Below are 21,734 nucleotides of genomic sequence, written 5' to 3' on the forward strand. Positions count from 1 at the left end.
TTGATGAGTTAAAGTTTTTGGGAATAATTTGCGACAAGAACTCTAATTTGAGGGTGCACATTAGGTGTATGTGCTGAATTGGACGAATTTGTGTATGCGTGGGGGTCCTTCCACTGTGATGTATGAGCATAGAGGATATGGGCGTATTTATTAGGAGATGTCAAAAATATTTCCAACGAGATTATGAGGTAAGGATGAGTGGGTCGGTTGGATGCACGCACGAGCTATGCATTTCAGAATGTCACAGTGGTACATGCATTAAAAGCGTTTGCGCTATGGCTGTAAAAAAAAAAATGAACAATAAGCTGCCGATTGACCTCAAAAGGATGAGTTTGGATGTGTATAAGGAAGAGCTTAGTGAATTGCTTTTGGAAAAGTGCTATTGCGACGTTAAAGAATATTTGATTTATAAAAATGGGTTGTCTAAACGGCGAGGTGGCCATTTAGATGATAAACGGCGAGGTGGCTGTTTTGAAAAAAAAAGGGGGTTATCTAAAAGGCGAGGTGGCCATTTAGATGATAAACGGCGAGGTGGCTGTTTTGAAAAAAAAAGGGGGTTGTCTAAAAGGCGAGGTGGCCATTTAGATGATAAACGGCGAGGTGGCTGTTTTGAAAAAAAAAGGGGGTTATCTAAAAGGCGAGGTGGCCATTTAGATGATAAACGGCGAGGTGGCTGTTTTGAAAAAAAAGGGAGTTGTCTAAAAGGCGAGGTGGTCATTTAGATGATAAACGGCGAGGTGGCTGTTCCGATAATGAATGGACGGCGGCGTGGCCGTTTCAGCTGAGGGGAGTTAGCTTGGTGTATAGTGTGGTGGGTATTTGGAACAGGTGATAGGATCAGTAGCGGGGTACTGCTGGAGTTCGGGTTTTATGAGACATAATTATGAGCGGTGAGTCTATTATGGCAAATGGTGCAGTGTGTTTTAGAAGTTGCTACTATGGATAAAGTTGGGCTATGCTTTGGTTGTGTCATGCTTGTTTTATTTGTAATGGTTGTGATATGCATGCTTTAGAATATGTGGTTTGTGTGCTTGTGCTGATTGTCAGGATGAACGAGCGGATGTTCTGACGTTTATAAAATGTTTGTGCTTGATACATACTAGCGCCCGAGGACGGTCGCATGTCAGAATGGCCGTATTGGAGGGTCGATATTGAAAGAGTTCTTACTGTCTGTAGACACCGTGAAAAGAAACGTATGAGCTTTACTCTACGGAAGGTAGCCATCTTTATTTTAGTTGTCAGAGTTGGACTTTGACACGCACGAAGTTTGTTGTCGTTCACAATTTTCTCTCGCGTTAAATTAATTAAGTATCAGATTATAGCTTAGCTAATTATTATTCTTTGAGATAGGTAGGTAGTTTCTTAATCGTGATATTTAATTCGGTGATTGTGATATAGTTAGAACAGTAATTGTTCGATGCTAATGTACATTGTGTTAAATCGTAACATCTAGTGCCATCCGGTGACTTTGTCTGCAAAGCACTATTAATAATGTTCGCGTAGTTGTTTGACGAATATGGAATACTAATTATTGGTGAATATTAGAGTAATTCGTGAGTTGACATTTGGCTCAGTGGATAGATTATTATCAGGACATCCGTTAAGGTTATTTCTGCAGACGCTAGTGATTTAGAGTGTAATTGGAGATATACCGGCAGTTGAGATAATGATTAGTTTGAAGTGATAGTTTAGTGTGATAGTAACTTGAAGTTAACTTTGATAGTAGGTACCCGCTTTAGAATCGTATAACCCGGTTGGTAAAGAATCATTGATGACTCTCGTGTAATGTTGAAATGGATTAGACAATGAGTTGCCCATGAGATCGAATAGCTTACATTCTACCTGGTTTCTGTTGTGATCGCTTATTTGGGTGGATATAGTAGTCGTGGCGCGTGTGGCGCACGATGCTATGGTGTTCTGTATGCAGATGTGCACAGAGTGGAGAAGGTAGAGCTATTGCGATATTCTGAATTAGTAATGAGAAGTCAATTATTAGTAAGTAAGAAAGAATTATAAGATCTGGTTTAGATCGTAAGAGAGTCGATGCAATGATCCTTTTAAGAGCGTTCATGAAGTTGTGATTGATTACCTTGAGATGATTAGATAACGGAGTAGGTCGTGACTAGATTGAGAGGTTGCAATAGCAATTGCGCCCTAATCACACGATGTAGTGTTTAGCTTAGGTTAGCTAGTTTAGAGTGAGGTGAGGGGTCGCTGTGAGGGGTGGTTGGAGGCGACCATAGGTAGGGTTAGGTTAGGGTGATCTGGTTGTGTTACGTTGATGGTTTCCATGTGCGATACGTTACTGAGAACTATTTGTAAAGAACATGGATTGAAGTACCTACTTATTAATTACTACCTTCTGATGTCGGCTAAAGATAAATAATAATTATCAGCCATCCTCCTGTTCTCCGACATATATAAGTAAGGTTAAAAGTATGCCCATACGAAGTAAGAGATAAGATAAATTGCACTTTAAGCACAGGAAGTAACTAAAAAAAATGTTTCCTTACATAATTTTAATTTTATTTAGCATTAGATTTTATTTTTGTGATTGTCATCATCTTTTCTTCTGATTCGATGTAGCGTCTAACATTTTTTTTCTTTTAAGGGGAGGGGTAACCGCATACATTTTCAGGGGAGTTGTAATATGTACGAATTGTCAGTTTAAGTAACATAAAAATGCAACTCCTCAATATATCAAAGTAGGTTGCCTGCACATCGGATTGAAAGAGAGGTGATGCAAAATTATGTAGGTTAGGTCGTTAAGCAATAAGTTTAAAACAATAGTATGTAAGATTTCTTTATTAGTATTGTTAGTCCATAAGCAGAGAGTAGATCATAAGCCGGCTCTCAATAAACATCTTTCACCGTTGCCGCATTTAATTATTACCATACGGCCACAACATATCTCAATGGCAATCGGGGTATGAAGCGGCGGACGCCCCGCACACCAGCACGTCACCCGCGCTCGCCCGCACAGGGGCTGTGCGGGGCGTTCCCTCTCCGATTGCCATGTGAACCAGCTGCTCGATTGCGGTAGAGTGACAGCTACAATGTCACGATCGTAATCACCTCTGATTGGCGCTGCTTGCTCACTTTTGGCTGCAATGCATTGTTGCAACAAGAATCGCACAAATTCAGCCAATCAAAACAATTGAGATTGTAGTAATGACTAACGATTGATGCAGATTTTACGAAATCGACCTACTGTATACTACGTACTATACCTATATCCAGTATCCACGCTGATGAAGTCGCGAGCATCATCTACTAAAATATCATTCCACGCGGCCATGATCTAGCAATTAGATAAGGCTAGCTTTAAGTTCTATTGTAATAATTTCAATAAAGAAACAAAATAAAATTTTATAAAACCCGGAAAAAATATAATTTTATGTTTTTCTGTAAGTTTGCATGCATAACAAGTGCTTCTACCTACCCAATTTAGAGGTCGAACGACTTCACGGTGCTTAGTTTTTGTCCACGCCGTGATAGGTACCTACTTCACGTAATTACTAAAATTATTATATCATAAGGTAGGTATATTATATATACAGGTACAAGAAAATCTTATTATAAATAAGACATAGTTCCTACCAAAATAAGCATGTACCTAAATAAATTATGTGAAGCAGTGATGACTCTAAACTTTTCGAAGTTATGTGCGTTTAAAACAATTATAAATAGGTAGGTATCACTTGCTTTAACGGTGAAGGTGCCAAGTGCCAACGGGACTAATACTAAGCCGTCTGATTAATTATTATCAGCGGGCTGTATCTCATGAAACGGAATAGATACCTAGGTAGAGAATTGGAATATTCAGATATTTCTACTGTCGCTACAGACTACAGAACAAAATATAATAAAAAAATAAAAAATACATAATCTTGTATATGGAACCCTTCGTGTCCGACTTGCACTTGACCGCTTTTTAATGTTTAGCTTTATTTAAGGTATGATTCCGAACCGCAATTGGGTAAAATAGGCTCTTGACGGTAATGAATTCTAGCAGTATAGGTACATCGATGCTCGGAACATATACCTGTACGGGCTGTAGAAGTAGCCCTAACCTAATGTGACTCTTAATTGTTAAAGCAAGATAGCTAAATGCATTTAAGCTCTTATTAGAACGTGACAAAATTTTGTTTTTGAACTTATTATGCAATAGTGGTTTGTAGTATACGAGGCTACAATAGCCGAATCGAACATAAAATAGAAGGAATAACATTTCACAAGTAAGTACCTACTCTGCTTGAGCGAGAGGGACTGAGGGGGCCACGCCAGTTGCATATATGTACATAGAAGTCATTGCTTGACGGCTACTGTTTGATGATCGCAAGCACCTCAGATTAGCTGTAGGCTAGATATGCTGTTGCAATCCACCCTTCAAACTAGGAATCATCATCATCATCATCAGCCTGTGGACGTCGACTGTTGGACATAGGCCTTCCCTAAAGAGCGCCACCACACCCGGTCCTCAGCCTTCCTCATCCAGCCACTTCCCGCCAGCCTCTTTATATCGAACTAGGAAAAATCACGTTAATTATTAGGTAGGTACTATTGAGGGGTGACCTACCCTAAGTAGGTATAATTATACACAATACAGTCTGAGGATGCCTATTATAACAATTAACAATAGATTAAACTACGTCATCATCGACGTAGAGTTTTGAATAGATATTTTAATCTAAGCAAAATTATAATAATAATGAGCCACGATGGCCTTGTTGTTAGGGATAAAGTAACCAAGAGATCGCATGACCGTAGGTTCAATTTTCATTTATCATTTAAAATTAGTAAGTAGGTACTTACTTATTTGAATTTAAAGCTAATATCTTGGCTTTTAGAGGACTTATTTTAGTCAATATTCAATTCAAATACTGGCTGCATTTCCGCGCTGGCTAGCCAGGCTGATCCGTTGCGAAAAAAATGAGCCAGCCCTCCTTCTGTCACCAGATGAGGCTATTAATCGCGGTGGAATGTCTCGTAAAATTTTTTTAGCACTAAGGTTCCATGGCTCCGGGGTCTCCACGGCAAACGGAGCAAAAATGTAACTCGGTAAAAATGTAGCAATGCTAGAAGCCTGGCATGATCTCTGGTAGGTATTTTACTTAAATACCTATACGTATTCGATTTTCTAACGTTTCGCCCCTTGCAACTTTTGGGGTTTGAGCTGGAAGTTAAAAATAGTCTTATAGGCGCCTAGTTACCTACGTAGAAAATGAGAAAATCTCCCGGAAAATCGCGAGCTAATTTCCACGTGCGGAGGTTCTCTTCGACGTTTTGTCCGCGCAGATATTATGGGTAGATAAGTATCAGTCTCGTATGATGTACATCGAGCGGAATTCCGCTCACGCTTTTCCGCCCGCGGTTTTCCACTAGGTACCTACATATGTCGTGCCGAAACCAGTTCACATTCAGTCGCAGACGAAGGAAAACAAGTTAACGTGATAAGAGAAAAAAAGAGCAAATACTGTAGGTACAAAGAGGTAAAAAGTTTATAATGTGTACAATGCACATACTCGTAACATTGAATTTTTTGCGTTTTATTACTAACTCGTGAGGTGAGAGGCGAGATAAGCAATTCTAAACAATACGCTTGCTGTAGAGAGCTTAGGCGTGAAATTTGTGTGACGTCAAAATTGATACATTTAGATAAATAGGTGATAGGTGTACTTGGAGGATTCTTGTAGCCAGTAAAACTTCAGCCTTCTATATTAAAGACACTTTAATTTCTATTTCTATTAATAATTAGGATACACGACAAAAGCATGGTTGCACTTAGTGCAGACCACAGACAACGACTGACTTAGAAATTCTGAGTTGCCATAATACAGTTCAACACTCCTCCTCAACCCTGAATTTCTTCAATCTCTTACTTCTACACACTATCTTAGTTTTCTGACATTTTTTACCTAACTTTACTTTTACAACTTTCATAATCTATGACTTTTTATATCCTTCTGTTATTCTATACTTTTTAATCTTTGACAAAAATATTCTTTGACAATTAAGTTTTGACAATTTAATCTAAAAAACAACCAATAATGTAAACAAATAAAACGATATTTATTCTTTAAATTGAGTAATACTAATAACTATTAATATTTACTAACACTCTTCTATTCCCATACAGGTTCTAAAATAATTAAAAAGATTTTTGTGCAGCGGTTTAGTCAACACATCTGCAACTTGTTCTGAAGTGTTAATATACACCAATACAATAACATTCTGTTCTATTAAGTTTCTAATAAAATGATGCTTTATATCAATGTGTTTTACTCTTTTGCTATTTTCTCTATTTTTAGCTATGTGGATACAAGACTGGTTATCTTCAAAAATAATTATACTTTCACATTGAATTTCAAGATTATTCAAAAGTCCTTTAAACCACACTGATTCCCGTGCTATCATACTTAGAGCCATATATTCTGATTCGGCAGTTGAAAGAGAGACCGTTTTCTGTTTTTGAGTAGACCATTGTACAATATTTCCATATAACAGTAAACAGTAACCTGACACTGATTTTCTATCAACATCAGCTGCCCAGTCAGAATCACAATATCCCTCGGCTACATTCTTACATGGTTTATTCTTATACACTAATCCATAATTTGCCGTCTGCTTTAAGTATCTCAGAACTCTTTTCAGGTAGATAAAATGTTTATCGGATGCATTGTTCTGATACCTACTAAAATAGCTCACCGCAAAAGACAAATCAGGCCTAGTACAAATAACTAAATATATCAAACACCCAATTAACTCACGGTAAGGCTGGGTACAAGTATAACTTTCTGGTTTTTCTAGTTTCAGTCCAACTTCACAAGGAGTAGCTACACTTTTACAGTCCTTCATGTTAAACTTTGTAAGAACTTTTTCTATATAACTTTTCTGATGAATTTTAATCATACCTTTAGAAAACTCTCTTTCTATTTCTATCCCTAAAAACTTACGAACTTGACCCAAACTAACCATTTCAAATTGTTTTTCCAGTTTAAACTTAAGGTCTTTAATTTTCTCTTCACATGCACTCATAATTAAAATGTCATCCACGTACAGAAACACATACACACTTATCTCACCATTTTCGTTTTGTAATAAGTATAAACAACTATCATAATCTGAGCACTTGAAGTTGTTTGCACACATAAACTCGTGGAATACTTTATTCCAACACCTTGGGCTTTGCTTCAAGCCATAAATTGACTTGTTAAGTTTGCACACTTTTTCACTATTATGCTGACCTGGTAGACTCATGTATATCTCCTCCTTAAGTATGCCATGGAGAAAAGCAGTTTTCACATCCATCTGTTCTATCTTTAGATTGTCATGGTTTGCAATTACAAGCAATGACCTTAACGTTGTGAGTCTTCCAACAGGAGCATATGTTTCTTCATATTGTGAAGTCTGGAAACCTTTTGCCACTAACCTGGCTTTGTAGTTATTATCTGATTTCTTTCGAAATACCCATCGACTTTCTATGACTTCCTTATCCTTTGGTCTTTCTACCATAGTCCATGTTTGATGTTTCTCATGTGACTGCAATTCGCTATCCATTGCTTCTTTCCATCTGTCACTTTCTACGCTTTCCACTGCTTCTTGTAATGTCCTTGGTTCATCATTTATAAATTCTTGAGAAATGTATGCAGCATGGAATGTCTCATAGTCTTCTAACCATACTGGTCTTTTTCTTTGTCTCTGTTCCCTTTCTGTATCATTTATTTCTTGATAAGGTTCGGTAGATGTCTTTCCTGTACTTTTTTCCTCAGTACTACTTATTGATTGATCTTGCTGGCTCTTTTCTCTACAAGGCAATGGCAAGTTTGATGGTAAGTCATCTTCTTCTATGTATGTAAAAGTTTCCATGTTACTTCTTGGTTTTTCATTAAATATTACATCTCTACTTCTAATAATTTTCTTCAGCTCGGAATCCCAGAGTCTATATCCATTATCACAGTAGCCAACCATGTAATACTTCTTTGATTTCACATCAAACTTTCCATTTCTGTGCTCCTTGCCAATATGTACATATGCCTCAGTACCAAAGGCTTTTATTTTAGAATAATCTGGACTTCTACCATACCAAATCTCAGCAGGTATGACACCTCTGCTGGTTGGAATTCTGTTAATTATGTAGGTAGCACTGTATACCGCTTCTCCCCATAATTGTTTTTCCAAACTTGTGTCGGCTAATAAAGTTCTTGCCTTTTCTACAACAGTTCTGTTGAATCTTTCTGACTTCCCGTTTTGCTGGGGTGTGTAGCTTATTGTAAATTCAATTTTTATTCCCTTTTCTTCGCAATAGCTTTTAAATTCTATGTTGTCATATTCCTTCCCATTATCGCACCGAAATCTAGATATTTTCTTATCAAATTGGGTTTCTACCAAATTTACATATTTCTTGAAACACTGTAGCACCTCCGTTTTGCTTTCTAACAAATAGACTGTTGTAAAATGGCTGTAATCATCAACAAAACTTAAAATATATTTCTTGTTACCATATGTCGCTGGATTAATTGGACCGCACAAATCCGAATGAATAACTTCTAAAATTCTCTTACTTTTGTAATTATATTCTGCAAATGGCAATCTAGTCTGTCTTCCCTTTAAACAAGGTTCACATAATATTTCTTTATTTGAGTTTTCAAAAGATATTAGTTTTCTAGACTTCAATTTTTCTAACTTTCCTTTTGAAGCATGTCCAAGTTTTCTATGCCAATCATTCTGAGTTTCTGAAATGCTATAAGCTTTCTGTGCACATAATTCTTCATCTTTCAAATTTAGGGTTAATCTGTATAACTTATTTATTTTATTACCTTTTAGTATTGTTTTGTTATTCTTGTGAATAGTCAACCTATTATTTTCAAAGGTTATCCCAAATCCGGAGTTTTCAATTTTATTTACTGACAGCAGATTACACCGCAGGTCTGGCACAAACAGCACATTTTTCAATTTAACCTCCTTTGTATAAATAACACCTGACTCATATGCATTTAACACCTCACCGTCCTTGGCAATATTAATTTTAATAGGGGTCTCTAACTTCTCGATCCTACTAAAATATTCTCTTTTGTTAACCAGATGATCCGTAGCCCCAGAATCAACTATAAACTCTATTTTTCTGGAACTTTCCTGTGTTACTAATGCTTCTGAAGATGTCATAAAGGAAACCTCATCTTCTCTTTCCTTCTGAACAATATTAGCTGAGCCTTGTGCTTTTCTAAAACGGCACTGAGCCTTCCGGTGGCCCCGCTTCCCGCAATTATAACAGTTAAATGGGAAACTGCTGGTGCTGCTGCTTGGCGAATTATTAAATTTCTTATTATTCTGTTTCTTTCTTTGATTCAATATAAATGCATCACTCTCCTCTTGAGTTCCAAAACCTATTCTTTTAATTTCTTCATCTAATAATCTTTTCTTAATAAATTCTAACGTAATATCTGAACTATTTAAGGTTTCTATCGCCGTAACTACATATTGGAATGCCGGAGGCATAGCCAATAACATGTAGCAACAGACTTCACTCTCACTAGGTTGAGCGCCCGATTCTTTTAATTCTCTTACCAGTTTTTCAAAAACAATGAAATAGTTTTCAAGACCTTCCACTCCATCATATTTCTGGGTTAACAATCTTTTTCTTGTAATTAACTGTGACGCTATACCTTTCCTTGCAAAAGTATCATCAAGTTTCTTCAATAATTCTTTTGACGTTTTACACTCCTTGATTATTTCCAAATGAGTATCACTAATGCATTGGACCAGAATGTCCATGCATTTTCCTTCCTTCGTAGAATCCGGCTTTTCTTCTGATTCTGACGAAAATACGTAACTGTATAGATTTTGCGCTTGCAATACAATCTTTATTCTAAACAACCAGTTACTATAATTTGAGCCGGCAAATGGCGTGACGCCATACTTGTTCTTTTTGTCGTGTTCCTCCATTTCGCGGCGTGGCGTTCTTTTCTTTTCTTTTTTTTAATTTCTTCTGGCGTGACCTGGGTCCATAACCATGATAGGTGTACTTGGAGGATTCTTGTAGCCAGTAAAACTTCAGCCTTCTATATTAAAGACACTTTAATTTCTATTTCTATTAATAATTAGGATACACGACAAAAGCATGGTTGCACTTAGTGCAGACCACAGACAACGACTGACTTAGAAATTCTGAGTTGCCATAATACAGTTCAACAATAGGTACCAGTTACTAAGTAGATAGATCTGGTAGTAGATAGATATTATCTAAATCTTAATAATGATATCTCAAGACTGATCTCTATCATCGTGCGCTAATCTTAGAAATATTATCTAACTAAACAGGAGAACTCATAGACCAGTTCATACTAAAACCTATCAAATTATTATAATATAACTACCTAGGTACCTAAAACTTCCTCCTGAATCAGTCCATTGCTGGAAATCTCAACTTACTGCTTCTAAGATTAGCGCGAAAAATGTGACTTGGGGTTTGCTTTACAATAGTTAAATAGGTGCCTATATGTAGATATCATAGTAGGTACATACTACTTAATAGAATATGCTACGTCTGTGACTCTACCACCGCCGGCCGGTTCGGAATGAAAATCTATTGAGAAGAGCCGGCAAGAAACGGAGCAGTTGCTCTTTTCTAATCACAAAAGTTACAATAAGTATGTAACAATATACTACAGAATACAGATGGTGTAGTGTAGTGGGCCACTGACAGCTCAGCCGGTTTCTTCCACGCAACTTGTGATGTGATTGTCTAAGTAGGTAGCTTATGTTGTTGAAACTTTGTACACTGAAGAAGGGTTCAGGCTAAATTAATTTTTCAGCACTTTCCAGCGTAACTTATGTATTAGATAGGTATTAGGTATATACTTATGTAAAGTATTAAGCAGGTACCTACCGGAGTTCAATGAGCCTCAGTAGAGCGAACTGAATTCCGAAAGGTCGGCGGTTCAAACCCCACCCGTTGCACTATTGTCGTACCCACTCCTAGCACAAGTTTTACGCTTAATTGGAGGGGAAAGGTAAAAAATCGGCAAAGGCATAAAAGTATAAAAAATAAAAATATCATGTCGTTAAAGTGATAAATCAAAATAAGTGAGTGCTAATATTTTAAACCAAAGTAACATATTATAAAGTACATATTATAAGTCTATTTAGTATTTACACATTGGTGTTAATGGAATATGTTGGTACAAAATGTGCCATTGTCATTAAAAACTAATTTGTACTCACATTTGTGAAGCCGGTAACATGTTTTTAACCCAGCACGAAAATCAGTAAGTATTAATGTACTTATTTTATATGCATATCTATAGATTTACTGATATTATTATACTGACTGAGTACCATCAATACCTACTGTATAGTCCGTACAAAATGACTTCTCACGCGCCATTTTAACTCTATGGGTCAACTGTCATGTCAATAGTATTCATCTTTACAATAAAGACTATAATCGTATTTTTAACATGACAACTTTAAAAAAAAAGAATATTAGCCATGTTAAATGACTAATATTCCCTTTACCTCTCCAACTAAGCGTCAAGCTTGTGCTAGGAGTAGGTACGACAATAGTGCAACGGGCGGGGTTTGAACCGTCGACCTTTCGGTTTTCAGTCCACTCCTTTACCGGTTGAGCTATTGAGGCTCTGACAGATAAATTTAAAATGGCGCGTGAGAAGTCATTTTGCATCGCATCGCATCACGCATCAGCTCACACCGCTAGGTCCTGTAACCCAATTACCAGGCGACGTGATGCGTGGAACACCGTGGCATAAACAGTCGGTTAGTCCGATTTTTGACGACCTCCCTGGCGCAGTGGTGAACACTGTGGTCGTATTAGTGGGGAGATCCCAGGTTGGATTCCCGGAAAGGGCAATTTCGAATTTCATAATTTCTAAATTTCTTCTGGTCTGGTGGGAGGGTTTGGCCGTGGCGAATTACTATCCTACCAGCAAAGCCGTGCCGCCAAACGATTTAGCGTTCCGGTACTATGTCGAGCAGAAACCAAAGGGGTATGGGTTTATTAAAAACTGTCACTGTCCAGGTTAGCCCGCTTCCATCTTAGACTGCATCATCACTTACCAGTGAGATTGAAGTCAAGGGCTAACTTCTATCTATAATATCTACCGCGGTTGTTTGACAGCTACAATGTCACGATCGCAATCATCTCTGATTGGTTAATGCTCGCTCACTATTGGCCACAATGCATTGTTGCACCAAGAATCGCACAAATTCAGCCTATCAGAACAATAGAGATTGTAATAATGATTGATGCAGGTTTTAGACAATCGCCCTGCTGATTTTTTAAAAAACCTACGTGCTTCCCCGGAGCACTGTGGTATCCAGGAGAATTTATTTACCCACGAAAAAAGGTCTAGAAACTTGAGACTTTAGATATAATTTTTCTTTATAACGTTCCAAGAAAAGATTGTCAAATAAGTATTCCATCCGAGATTAGCCGTCGTCGGGAAATTAGAACGGGTCAGATGTCGCATTTGGCGATTTTTGGCGCAACGCAATAGTCAAAGAAATGAATGAAGTCGTCTAAGTAGAAGTCCCGAATATAATAGGTTACTGGTATATACATATGTTATATAATACTGTTGCGCTGTTCAAATTTCAATAGTCTCTACTTCCGTGTTTAATAGTAGGTAAGTATGTTTACTCATTAATGAAATCCGGGATTTTTTTAAAAGTGCAATGACTTTATGAGCATGACACAAGTTGAAGCTACGATTAATAATTATTCCAAGTTTCCGTTAGCGGTTAGGGAGATTACCTGACAGGTTTCGTACCTTTTGGTTTATAGCAAGAGTAGCAAGTTTAGTGGTTTGGTACGTAATATTTAGGTGCACCTATTCGTATAGTTAGGCATTCCCCGTAACATAAGATTAACGTAGGGGTCATAAGGAGCAGTGCTGTTGTAGAGGACCTTAGTAATCCTTTTACAAAGCATTGGTCCAACCTGCATCGGTGCGACAATAACACCTTTACTTAGATTTTTTTTTAAATTGTTAGCTCCATTTTTTTACATTTATATTATATTCTAATCAATTCTAATATTAATTTAATCCGCTTCATACTGTGTATATTGTTATGGGTTGTATTTTCATTGCCTGAAATAAAAATTATTATTTATTATTTATTATTGCTCAGGGCGGTCAAATCGTCTCTGGTGTGGTCTGGTGTGAGATTTCGGCCGTGGCTTTTTACTTTATAAGGTATTACCAAGCGATGGTATTCCAGTAGGTACGATGCCGCGAAAAAACCGATTAGAGGGTTATTTTATTACGACTTATGGCAAAACTTGTTAACTCGCTTCATCGTCACTTACCACCAGGTGTGATCGCAGTTACGGCTTAATTTATCATTGAATAAAAAATGAAAATTTCGGCCAGTGAAGGATAATTAAATTCACTTTAGCTAAGTAAGTATTTATTTTGTTTGCACGATTTAAAATATATTAAGTACATACGTATTATTTTGATGAAATTAAAAGACTTTAAGTAGGTACTAACTTTATTTTATATTAATAGAGCCTAGAGTCGAATGTAAATAGTAATAATAATGAAATAATAAGTAAATACTTACAGTAAATTAGACTTTTATATGGCGTAACTTATTTCCACTCACTTCACAATAACATTCACCTTTGCCTTCCTACAGTTATACTAGTAACAAAAAATAACTCTCGCGCCAAAACCAGTTCACCTGTTCGAAATTCAAACAGTTTATCAGAGACAGCACGGAATGACGGTCGACGTGCTACTGAAGTGTTATGCAAACACCTCGTGAGAGTTGATGCTGTTGCAATAAGTATTGGAAAGATAAACGGCCCTATTAAACAAATAGGTGTATTTACTTCTTTCAGCGTAATTATTTTTTCAGATAACATCATGGGTAGGGTTCCCACATAGACACATTTTCCTGACACTTCTAAGAACGCTAACACAAAAACTGTATTTAAGTAGTATTACTTATTACTTTATTATAAAGAGGAAAGATTTGTTTGTTTGTTTGTAATCGATAAACTCTGAAACTACAGAACCTATTTTAATAAATCTTTCACCATTAGAAAGCTACTTTATCCAGTACATAGGCATAACATAAGTAGACTTACACTTACTTACTTAGTAGTAGATTTAGATTCACTAAGCGCTCTAAAGCTGCATCCATTGCAGTCTGTAAAGTGTATACTTAGCAAAGTAGGTACCTATACCAAGTACGCGACAGGTCAAAATGGCAATCAAGGTGGGGACTCCCCGCACACCCGCACAGCCCCCGTGGTAACCCACTGCGGGATAGCGCGGATGACGTGCGGGTGTGCGGGGCGTCCCCCCGCATCATAAGTCGTTGCCATCTCGACATATTGTCGTGTAGTCTATTACGAGTAGGTACTAAGTAAGTAGGTATATCTAAAAGTTATAAGTTCTTAGGTAAGTACCTAATCCTACTTTCAAATTTTCTTATCATGGCATGAAATAAAGTTTATTGTAGATATAATTACTTATATCATGGAATAAACTTTAATGCAATAAACTTAATAAAGTTTGATATTGAATCACACACCGGATGTATGTGTACCAAATACTTATCTTAAGCTGAAACTACACTCGCTAGAACATCGTCTAAAAAATGTCCTACTGACGTAAAATTGCGCAACCTTAGATTCGAATCCACGACCTCTGAGCAACTTAGGGTATCTAGGACCTAGGACTAAGGACACCTTTGAAGTAACCAGATATGTAATTTGAGAATACAGATTAGCATCTCAGTTTCACCTCTTCCGCCTTATTTGGCTAGATGATGGCAAGCGTAGTGTGGGACGCCCTCCAGCACAATGGACCGACGATATAAAAAAGCTGGCGGGAAGGCTGAGGACCGGGTGTGGTGGCGCTCTTTAGCGAAGGCATATGTCCAACAGGATGGCAATAGAAGTACACATTCTGTGAAAATTTCAACTCTCTACAGTTTACAAGATGCTCTGTTGAGCACCCCAAAAAGCTTAAGGTGCTCAAAACAACAAAGCGTGCGCCCGAGCACAGGCTCCTTCTCTATAAAGCGCAAGTCCGCCCACATAATATGGAGTAGGTACTGCTCTCACCTTTGGACCGGAGCACCCCAGTACCAACTCCTTCTATTTGATCGGATCCAAAGGCGGGCTATTCGACTTGTGGACAATCCCAAACTAACCGGCTCTTTGGAAAGCCTGGAGCTAAAAAAAAAGATACAGACAGGCGGACGAACGGCTGGCAGCGGAGTCTTTAGTAATGTGGTCCCATTAACACCCTTTGGGTACGAACCCTAAAAAGGACTTATGCCCAATCTCACCAACGTCCCATAAGATTTAAGGGACCCATAAGCATATATAAGGGCCAGTTAGGGGACTCTTTTCGTTTCACCAGTTTTAAAGAGTCCCTTACTGACTAAACGGTCCCCTATATTTAGGAGATGGATAGTTGGTCCCGTAAACCTTCACATAACTAAAAGTGACTTCAAGAAGACAAGATGGACACTGATTTATTTGATTTTATTGATAACCTAGACACGGTAGATACAATATTTGATATAAATCGTAGTCGAAGACCTAAAATATATAGAAAACGACCAAACTATTTTAACTATTTTGATGAAATAGATTTTTTTCGAAGATTTAGGTTATCCAAATCAACGACGTTATATTTGTTGGAAAAAATTGAACATCTTTTGGAATTTCCTGATAATAGGTGAGTTTTTAATATAATCAATTTTATATAAACAATTTTAATGCACCTAGGATACTAATCTGGGTTTTATTATGTTACTGGCTGCCATATTATTAAGTGTAGTGAAATATTAAAACCTTCTACCTAGTGTAGGTACACGCTTACCTAAAAGCTACGAAATAAAAGCATAAAAGGTTAGGTAGGTAGTTTATTTCCCACTTAACGGTAAATTTTGAAGGGAAATTGATTGAGTCTGTTTGGTGCTAACCGACATTACCTAGGTACCCTTTTACCCTGGCCATACCTCTATCTAGGCACACTTTACTAATAATGTAGGATTTGTGCCTCACTTTACAAAATTGTACTTGTTTATATTTTTTACAGGAACAATTCCATACCACCCATAAATCAATTATTAATAGCTTTAAGATATTACGCCACAGGGAATCACTTGCTTGCTGTGGCAGATATGGGTGGTACTAGTTTGGCTACATCCAGCCGGATAGTAAAGAGAGTGTCTCGAGCAATCGTATCCCTACGTCGGGAATTCATCGTATTTCCTGATACAAATGGAGAACAAGACAGAGTCAAGCTAGAGTTCTATGGTATTGCTAGATTCCCTAACGTACTCGGGTGTATTGATTGTACACATGTCAAAATTCAGTCACCAGGTAAATTCCTCATTTTGATCAAACTTTCTTTCACTAGAAAGTTCATTTCTCTAAAAAGTCTATAAAGTTATTATTTATATCTTTAGGTGGAGATGATGCAGAATTATTCAGGAATAGAAAAGGCTATATGTCCATAAACGTACAAACAATTGCATCAGCAAAGTTGTTGGTGCAGGATGTTGTTGCACGCTGGCCAGGCTCAACACATGACTCAGCGATTTACCAGAACAGTAACATTTATAGAAAATTTGAAAGAGGAGAGTATGGAGATGCCTATTTACTTGGAGATAGTGGCTATCCCTTAAAGGTAAAATAAGAAATAACTAAAATAAATTCATTCAGTAGACCTGGAGATATTAACTTACTTACATTATACAGCTCAAAAAATTACAGACAGGCAGACAACAATTAAAAAAAAGTGTTATGGGCTCCAAGAAAGGAAAACTTCTTGATTTTAATTTTTTTTAAGTACAACCAATATAACCAATATACCACTTTACAGTTTTAACAAGTATAGATAGCGTAGGTAAAATTAATAAAAAGATTATGCATAGTAAAGAATATTTAATTAATGGAAAAGTATATTATTCAATTAGGTATTTTCAGGACCATTTGCAGGCATTCCAAATATATTACCAACGTTGTAGGTATGACCTGGAATAGAAAAGAAATATTTTACATCAAGCTTACATTTATCATGATCAACCCATCGCCGGCTCACTACAGAGCACGGGTCTCCTTTCAGAGTGAGAAGGGTTTTGGCCAAATGCCATATAAAAATCCCGTGGGAACTCTTTGATTTTCCGGGATAAAAAATAGCCTATGTCCTTCCTCGGGATGCAAGCTATTTCGGTACCAAATTTTGTCAAAATCGGTTGATCGGATGGGCCGTGAAAGGCTAGCAGACAGACAGACAGACACCACTTTCGCATTTTTAATATTAGTATGGAAGTATGGATAATACCTAACAAATATTTTTATTTTCAGCCTCATCTCTTGACACCATATCTAAATCCTACAACAAGTGGAGATCGAAAATATAATGAGGCCCATATTAAAACCAGAAATGTGGTGGAAAGGCAATATGGTGTGTTAAAACGACGGTTTCCTGTACTTGCAGTTGGAATTCGTTTAGCTTTAAGCAATGCTATTAATGTTATAATAGCTTGCTGTATCTTGCATAATATATGCATATTAAAAAATGAGCAACAGCCTGTGAATAATGATGATGTTCCAGATCTGGCGGCGCTAATTACTAGGGGGCAAATAAACATGCCACTTTCTGACAGGGCATCATCAACATATGGATCACGCAGAAATCAAATGACTCAATATTTTGCAAACTTATGAATGAATATTTATGTAAAATGCATATTTTTGTTATTTCACCATTAAATAAAATACATACGTTTTAGTTGGTCGCATATTTCCGTTTTGATTTCTAATTCCCTTCTAGCTGTCTCCAACTGCAGCTGGTACAAATCTCTTTTAAATTGTAATTCTTCTTCTAAAATTTTTATTTTTAAATCTTCCGCAATAGCCTTTCTAGAATTTAATTCTTTGAAGCCTCCACATAATGTATAAAGAGCTTCAGCTTTGTCATTATTTTCTTTTAGGACTGGTCGTCGCCTTTTCCATACAGGTGTGGATTTCAACACTTGAGACAATGATGGTGTTGTAGCAATCTCATCAACATCATGATTCCCAACACTGCCTTCCTTTATTTCTATATTTTCCATATTGCTTGTACTGCACTAAAATTGTAACAAAACAGCATAAGTATATATTCATATTGTGGGTCGACTCCCACACAAAACAGACCCAGATACTGTGACAATTGTAGCCCCTAGGCTCTAGAGGTACCGTATCTTTATTATGATATATAGAGGTAAGAAACTTTATACTAATTTGACATTAAGTGAAAGACTTCTGTATTGAAAATTGTCCCATTTTTGTCCATCACATCCCTCCATCAAATGACTGATAGTAAAGAAATTATCAAAACTTGCTTGTATCTAAATATATAAAAGGAAAAGGTGACTGACTGACTGACTGACTGACTGATCTATCAACGCACAGCTCAAACTACTGGACGGATCGGGCTGAAATTTGGCATGCAGATAGCTTTTATGACGCAGGCATCCGCTAAGAAAGGGTTTTTGAAAATTCGACCCCTAAGGGGGAGAAATAGGGGTTTGAAATTTATATAGTCCACGCGGACGAAGTCGCGAGCATAAGCTAGTATATCATTCAATACTAGCTGATGCCCGCGACTTTGTATGCGACTAGGTGTTTAAAAATTCTGTGGGAATTCTTTGAATTTCCATAATGCATAAAATCAGATCAAACTGTTACTCTGTTTTGGTGCGATTGTAGGACAAACCAACAAACAAGCACTTATAATATTATGGGTAGTGATAACAAGGTTTGCCCTGATTACTACTTCAGCGGTTTCAACTATTTGTTGATAGATCAGACAGTTTCTCCTTTAAATATACATAATAGTTACTAGAGAATCTTCAAACACTTACATTTTCATCCTGATATATTAAAACTTCCATCATTTCATCACCAAGTATTGGTAATGAACTGGATTCAGATTGGATTGGATTAGATGAACTTTGTTGGTCGGCATCTGAGTCTTGGACACCAGCTATGCCTGTACATCCTCGGCCCATCAAGTCACTCACTTGCTCCAGTATTGGGTCAGCGTTAAAAGATGATGGGCCGCCTCCTGTGCCAGTGTAACTGCTTCTGCTACGTGATTTGTAGAGCTTTGCATCAGTCTTCATTTTCTCCCAGACTCTCATAAGGGATTCTTTACTTCTGAAATGTTAGTGATAGGCTATTATTAAAGGCAATTCAGTATAACTATCAATACTATCTACTATAATATTAAGAAGTAAAGTTTGTAATTTTGTTTGTAGGATGTAATCTCTGGAACTACTGAACCGATTTTGAAAATTCTTTCATCAGTAGAAAGCTACATTATTCCTAAGTGACATAGGCTATATATTAATTACAAAAAATGAGAGATCCCAACTAAAATTGTAATAAGATATTCGTGTGAAGCCGGAGCGGTTCGCTAGTAGTAGATAAAGAGGTTAATGTATTGAGAAGATAGATAGATACTTCTCAATCAAGTAAGTAAAATAAAAACTTTATTACACACATTACATACGAAATTGCTAATGTCTTGTAAGCAAGGTTTATGTTTATCAATAACCGTGAATGGAAAGCTGGAAGCAATCTCTATTTAGAGATAAGCATTTCCAATGTAACTTAATTTATTACTACTATGTAACTACAATTTCGGTACATAAAAATAATAATAAAATAAATAAATAAAATAACTTACCTAGCCGTGCTCCCTGTGGAATTAAATTGTGTACACAAATTAACCCACGCTTCATTCTTCGCTTGATTTGTTGTGCCATCCGTCTTTTTATTTAAGATAATATCTTTAAAAACATCCAAAAGCTTTACTAATCTATCTTTTTCATCAAATGTGAAATTTTGGGATCGCTTTCTTTTATCGGCCATAATAATAATAAAATAAAAACTTTGAAAACTGATAGGTATTTAGAGCAGGAATTTATGAGTTAGAAATGAAATAACTTAAATGTGTTCGTAACTCAGTGAGTATAGCAGTGAGAATATATTTACAACTTAAAAGGTAAGGTTTATATATCCAAATTGCACAAGAACGTTAGGAGTAGGGCGTGGGACTCCAGGTACATTTGGTCCACAAAAATAACTCAAAACTAAACCGTTACTGATTAACAATAAATTGGAAAGCTTAAGTACTACCTAGTACGTACTTACTATAAAATGTTATAATGGAAATCCTAACTAACTTAAGTAAACAATTGGCAATAACTTGCGCAAAGCACCAGACATCATAAACGGGCAGTTTCGTCCTCTAACGGGATAGTCCCTAACGGTAGATACGGTACAGGTACCTAGCTAACTAAAAAGGTAAAGTTTGCGTTTTATTTATTGGGGAATTATTATTTATTAATTATGTATTTCACAAAATGAAATCACGAAATCACCTAAACCAAGTCAAACCACAGATTAAACAGAGTGTCAAATACAGTGACTTGTCAAACATAGACTTAAAGTAAGGTGTTTTTATTATATATTCACATAAAATGATAATATGTTTCGGTCAAAATACAAAAGAAATATTTCTTCGTTAAAATAAAACATAAATACGTATTTTTTGTATAAAAATAAATCATTTCCGATAAAACCGGTAACTACAACTTTGTATCAAGCACTATCGTCGTAAAAAATCTGTCACATATGGAGGAGTCCCATAGTTAGGGGCCTGTTGCGTTCGTGAAAACAAATTTTAGTTAAGGGTTGGTTTAGGGGACCTTTTAGCTTAGCGGTCATCTAACTATGTGTTTGTTTAGGGGATGTTCGTGAAATTGGGCATTTGCCTTACGTCTCCGGTATGCAAACTATAGCAAAACGTAGCTATAGTTCATCCACGTGGAATTCCGGTTAGTTGTTCCGGCGGGAACTTTTGAATTTTCCGGGATAAAAAAATAGGTTCATTATATCTGTTTATTAATTCTGGGGAGGTATAAGTTATCTGCATTCCAAATTTTGCCCGAATCGTTCTCGCCCGAAATCGGCGTCATGTCAGTAAGAAATATCCAAACTTTCACATCTATACTAATATTATAAATTCGAAAGTGTGTTTGTCTGTTTGCTAGCTTTTACGGCCCAACAGTTTAACCGATTTTGATGAAATTTGGAACAGAGCTAGCTTACATCCCGGGGAAGGACATAGGCTATTTTTTCCCCGGAAAAGCAGAGTTCTCATGGGATTTTTAAAAAACCTAAATCCACGCGGAGGAAGCCGCAGGTATCATCTAGTTTGTAATATTATTAGATTAGGATTACTTTAGGTACATAATGCGTCTTGTCACAAGCCATCCTTGTACGCATTTAACTGGGAGAAGTGATTAGATTATTTTTAGGTCAGCTAAGAAAAAATTGATTGCACCTAGTTATACATGTCTCACACCCGGCTTTACTGACATGTTTAGTCGACGTTAGCCCGACTAGTTTCGAACGGGGTCCTTTTTCACGGGACTCAGTTCGCGCACGCGTCGCGCTGAGACTGCGCGCCGCTGCGTGTTGCCCGCAGTGAGGGTGGCTGAGGTGGGGGGAGGGAAGGACAGCTGAAGATCGTCTCCCGTTCCGATAGTTCTTCTTTGCCACTCAAAATGGTTAACACCTATTGAGTTTTTTGTCTTTGTCATTTGTACGGGATAACGTAACAGTGACAGCCCTATATCAACTTCTCTCCGTGATATGAGTAGTATAGATAGGTAGGTATGATAGAGTA

At 37.0% G+C, this 21,734-nt stretch overlaps 3 protein-coding genes across 3 annotated transcripts in view; 1 reads left to right on the forward strand and 2 right to left on the reverse strand.

The window, feature by feature from the left end:
- The window catches only part of LOC117993100 (polyamine-transporting ATPase 13A3-like), a 52,464-nt gene extending 38,675 nt beyond the window's left edge, over positions 1-13,789 (reverse strand). The window contains exon 1 of the mRNA XM_034980834.2: positions 13,585-13,789. The gene's annotated coding sequence lies outside the window, so the exon portion shown is untranslated. The remainder of the gene's footprint in view (positions 1-13,584) is intronic.
- A 1,516-nt stretch (positions 13,790-15,305) lies between these two features.
- Positions 15,306-17,793, forward strand: LOC117993231 (putative nuclease HARBI1). Its single transcript, XM_034980983.2, has 4 exons — positions 15,306-15,719; positions 16,083-16,369; positions 16,456-16,676; positions 17,357-17,793. Exons 1-4 carry the CDS (start codon positions 15,502-15,504, stop codon positions 17,717-17,719), a joined length of 1,089 nt encoding a protein of 362 aa, XP_034836874.1. The 5' UTR covers positions 15,306-15,501; the 3' UTR covers positions 17,720-17,793.
- On the reverse strand, positions 16,914-20,428 carry LOC138403995 (myb/SANT-like DNA-binding domain-containing protein 4). Its single transcript, XM_069506652.1, has 4 exons — positions 19,728-20,428; positions 18,901-19,195; positions 17,778-18,123; positions 16,914-17,023 (listed from the first exon to the last, which is right to left on the reverse strand). Exons 1-4 carry the CDS (start codon positions 19,910-19,912, stop codon positions 16,962-16,964), a joined length of 888 nt encoding a protein of 295 aa, XP_069362753.1. The 5' UTR covers positions 19,913-20,428; the 3' UTR covers positions 16,914-16,961.
- Between the last annotated feature and the right edge of the window lie 1,306 nt (positions 20,429-21,734).

This window comes from Maniola hyperantus, chromosome 23 (genome assembly GCF_902806685.2).
Source record: "Maniola hyperantus chromosome 23, iAphHyp1.2, whole genome shotgun sequence".
NCBI classification, from domain to species: Eukaryota; Metazoa; Arthropoda; class Insecta; order Lepidoptera; family Nymphalidae; genus Maniola; species Maniola hyperantus.

Excerpts from the sequence above, each read along its gene's own strand:
- LOC117993231 (XM_034980983.2), top strand. The coding sequence starts at position 15,502 with ATGGACACTGATTTATTTGATTTTATTGATAACCTAGACACGGTAGAT. Across the intron at positions 15,720-16,082 it reads TTGGAATTTCCTGATAATAG|GAACAATTCCATACCACCCA; the intron begins GTGAGTTTTTAA and ends TATTTTTTACAG. Across the intron at positions 16,677-17,356 it reads ATAGTGGCTATCCCTTAAAG|CCTCATCTCTTGACACCATA; the intron begins GTAAAATAAGAA and ends TTTTATTTTCAG.
- LOC138403995 (XM_069506652.1), bottom strand. The coding sequence starts at position 19,912 with ATGGCCGATAAAAGAAAGCGATCCCAAAATTTCACATTTGATGAAAAA. Across the intron at positions 19,196-19,727 it reads TCCACAGGGAGCACGGCTAG|AAGTAAAGAATCCCTTATGA; the intron begins GTAAGTTATTTT and ends CTAACATTTCAG. Across the intron at positions 18,124-18,900 it reads TAATATATCAGGATGAAAAT|TGCAGTACAAGCAATATGGA; the intron begins GTAAGTGTTTGA and ends TTACAATTTTAG.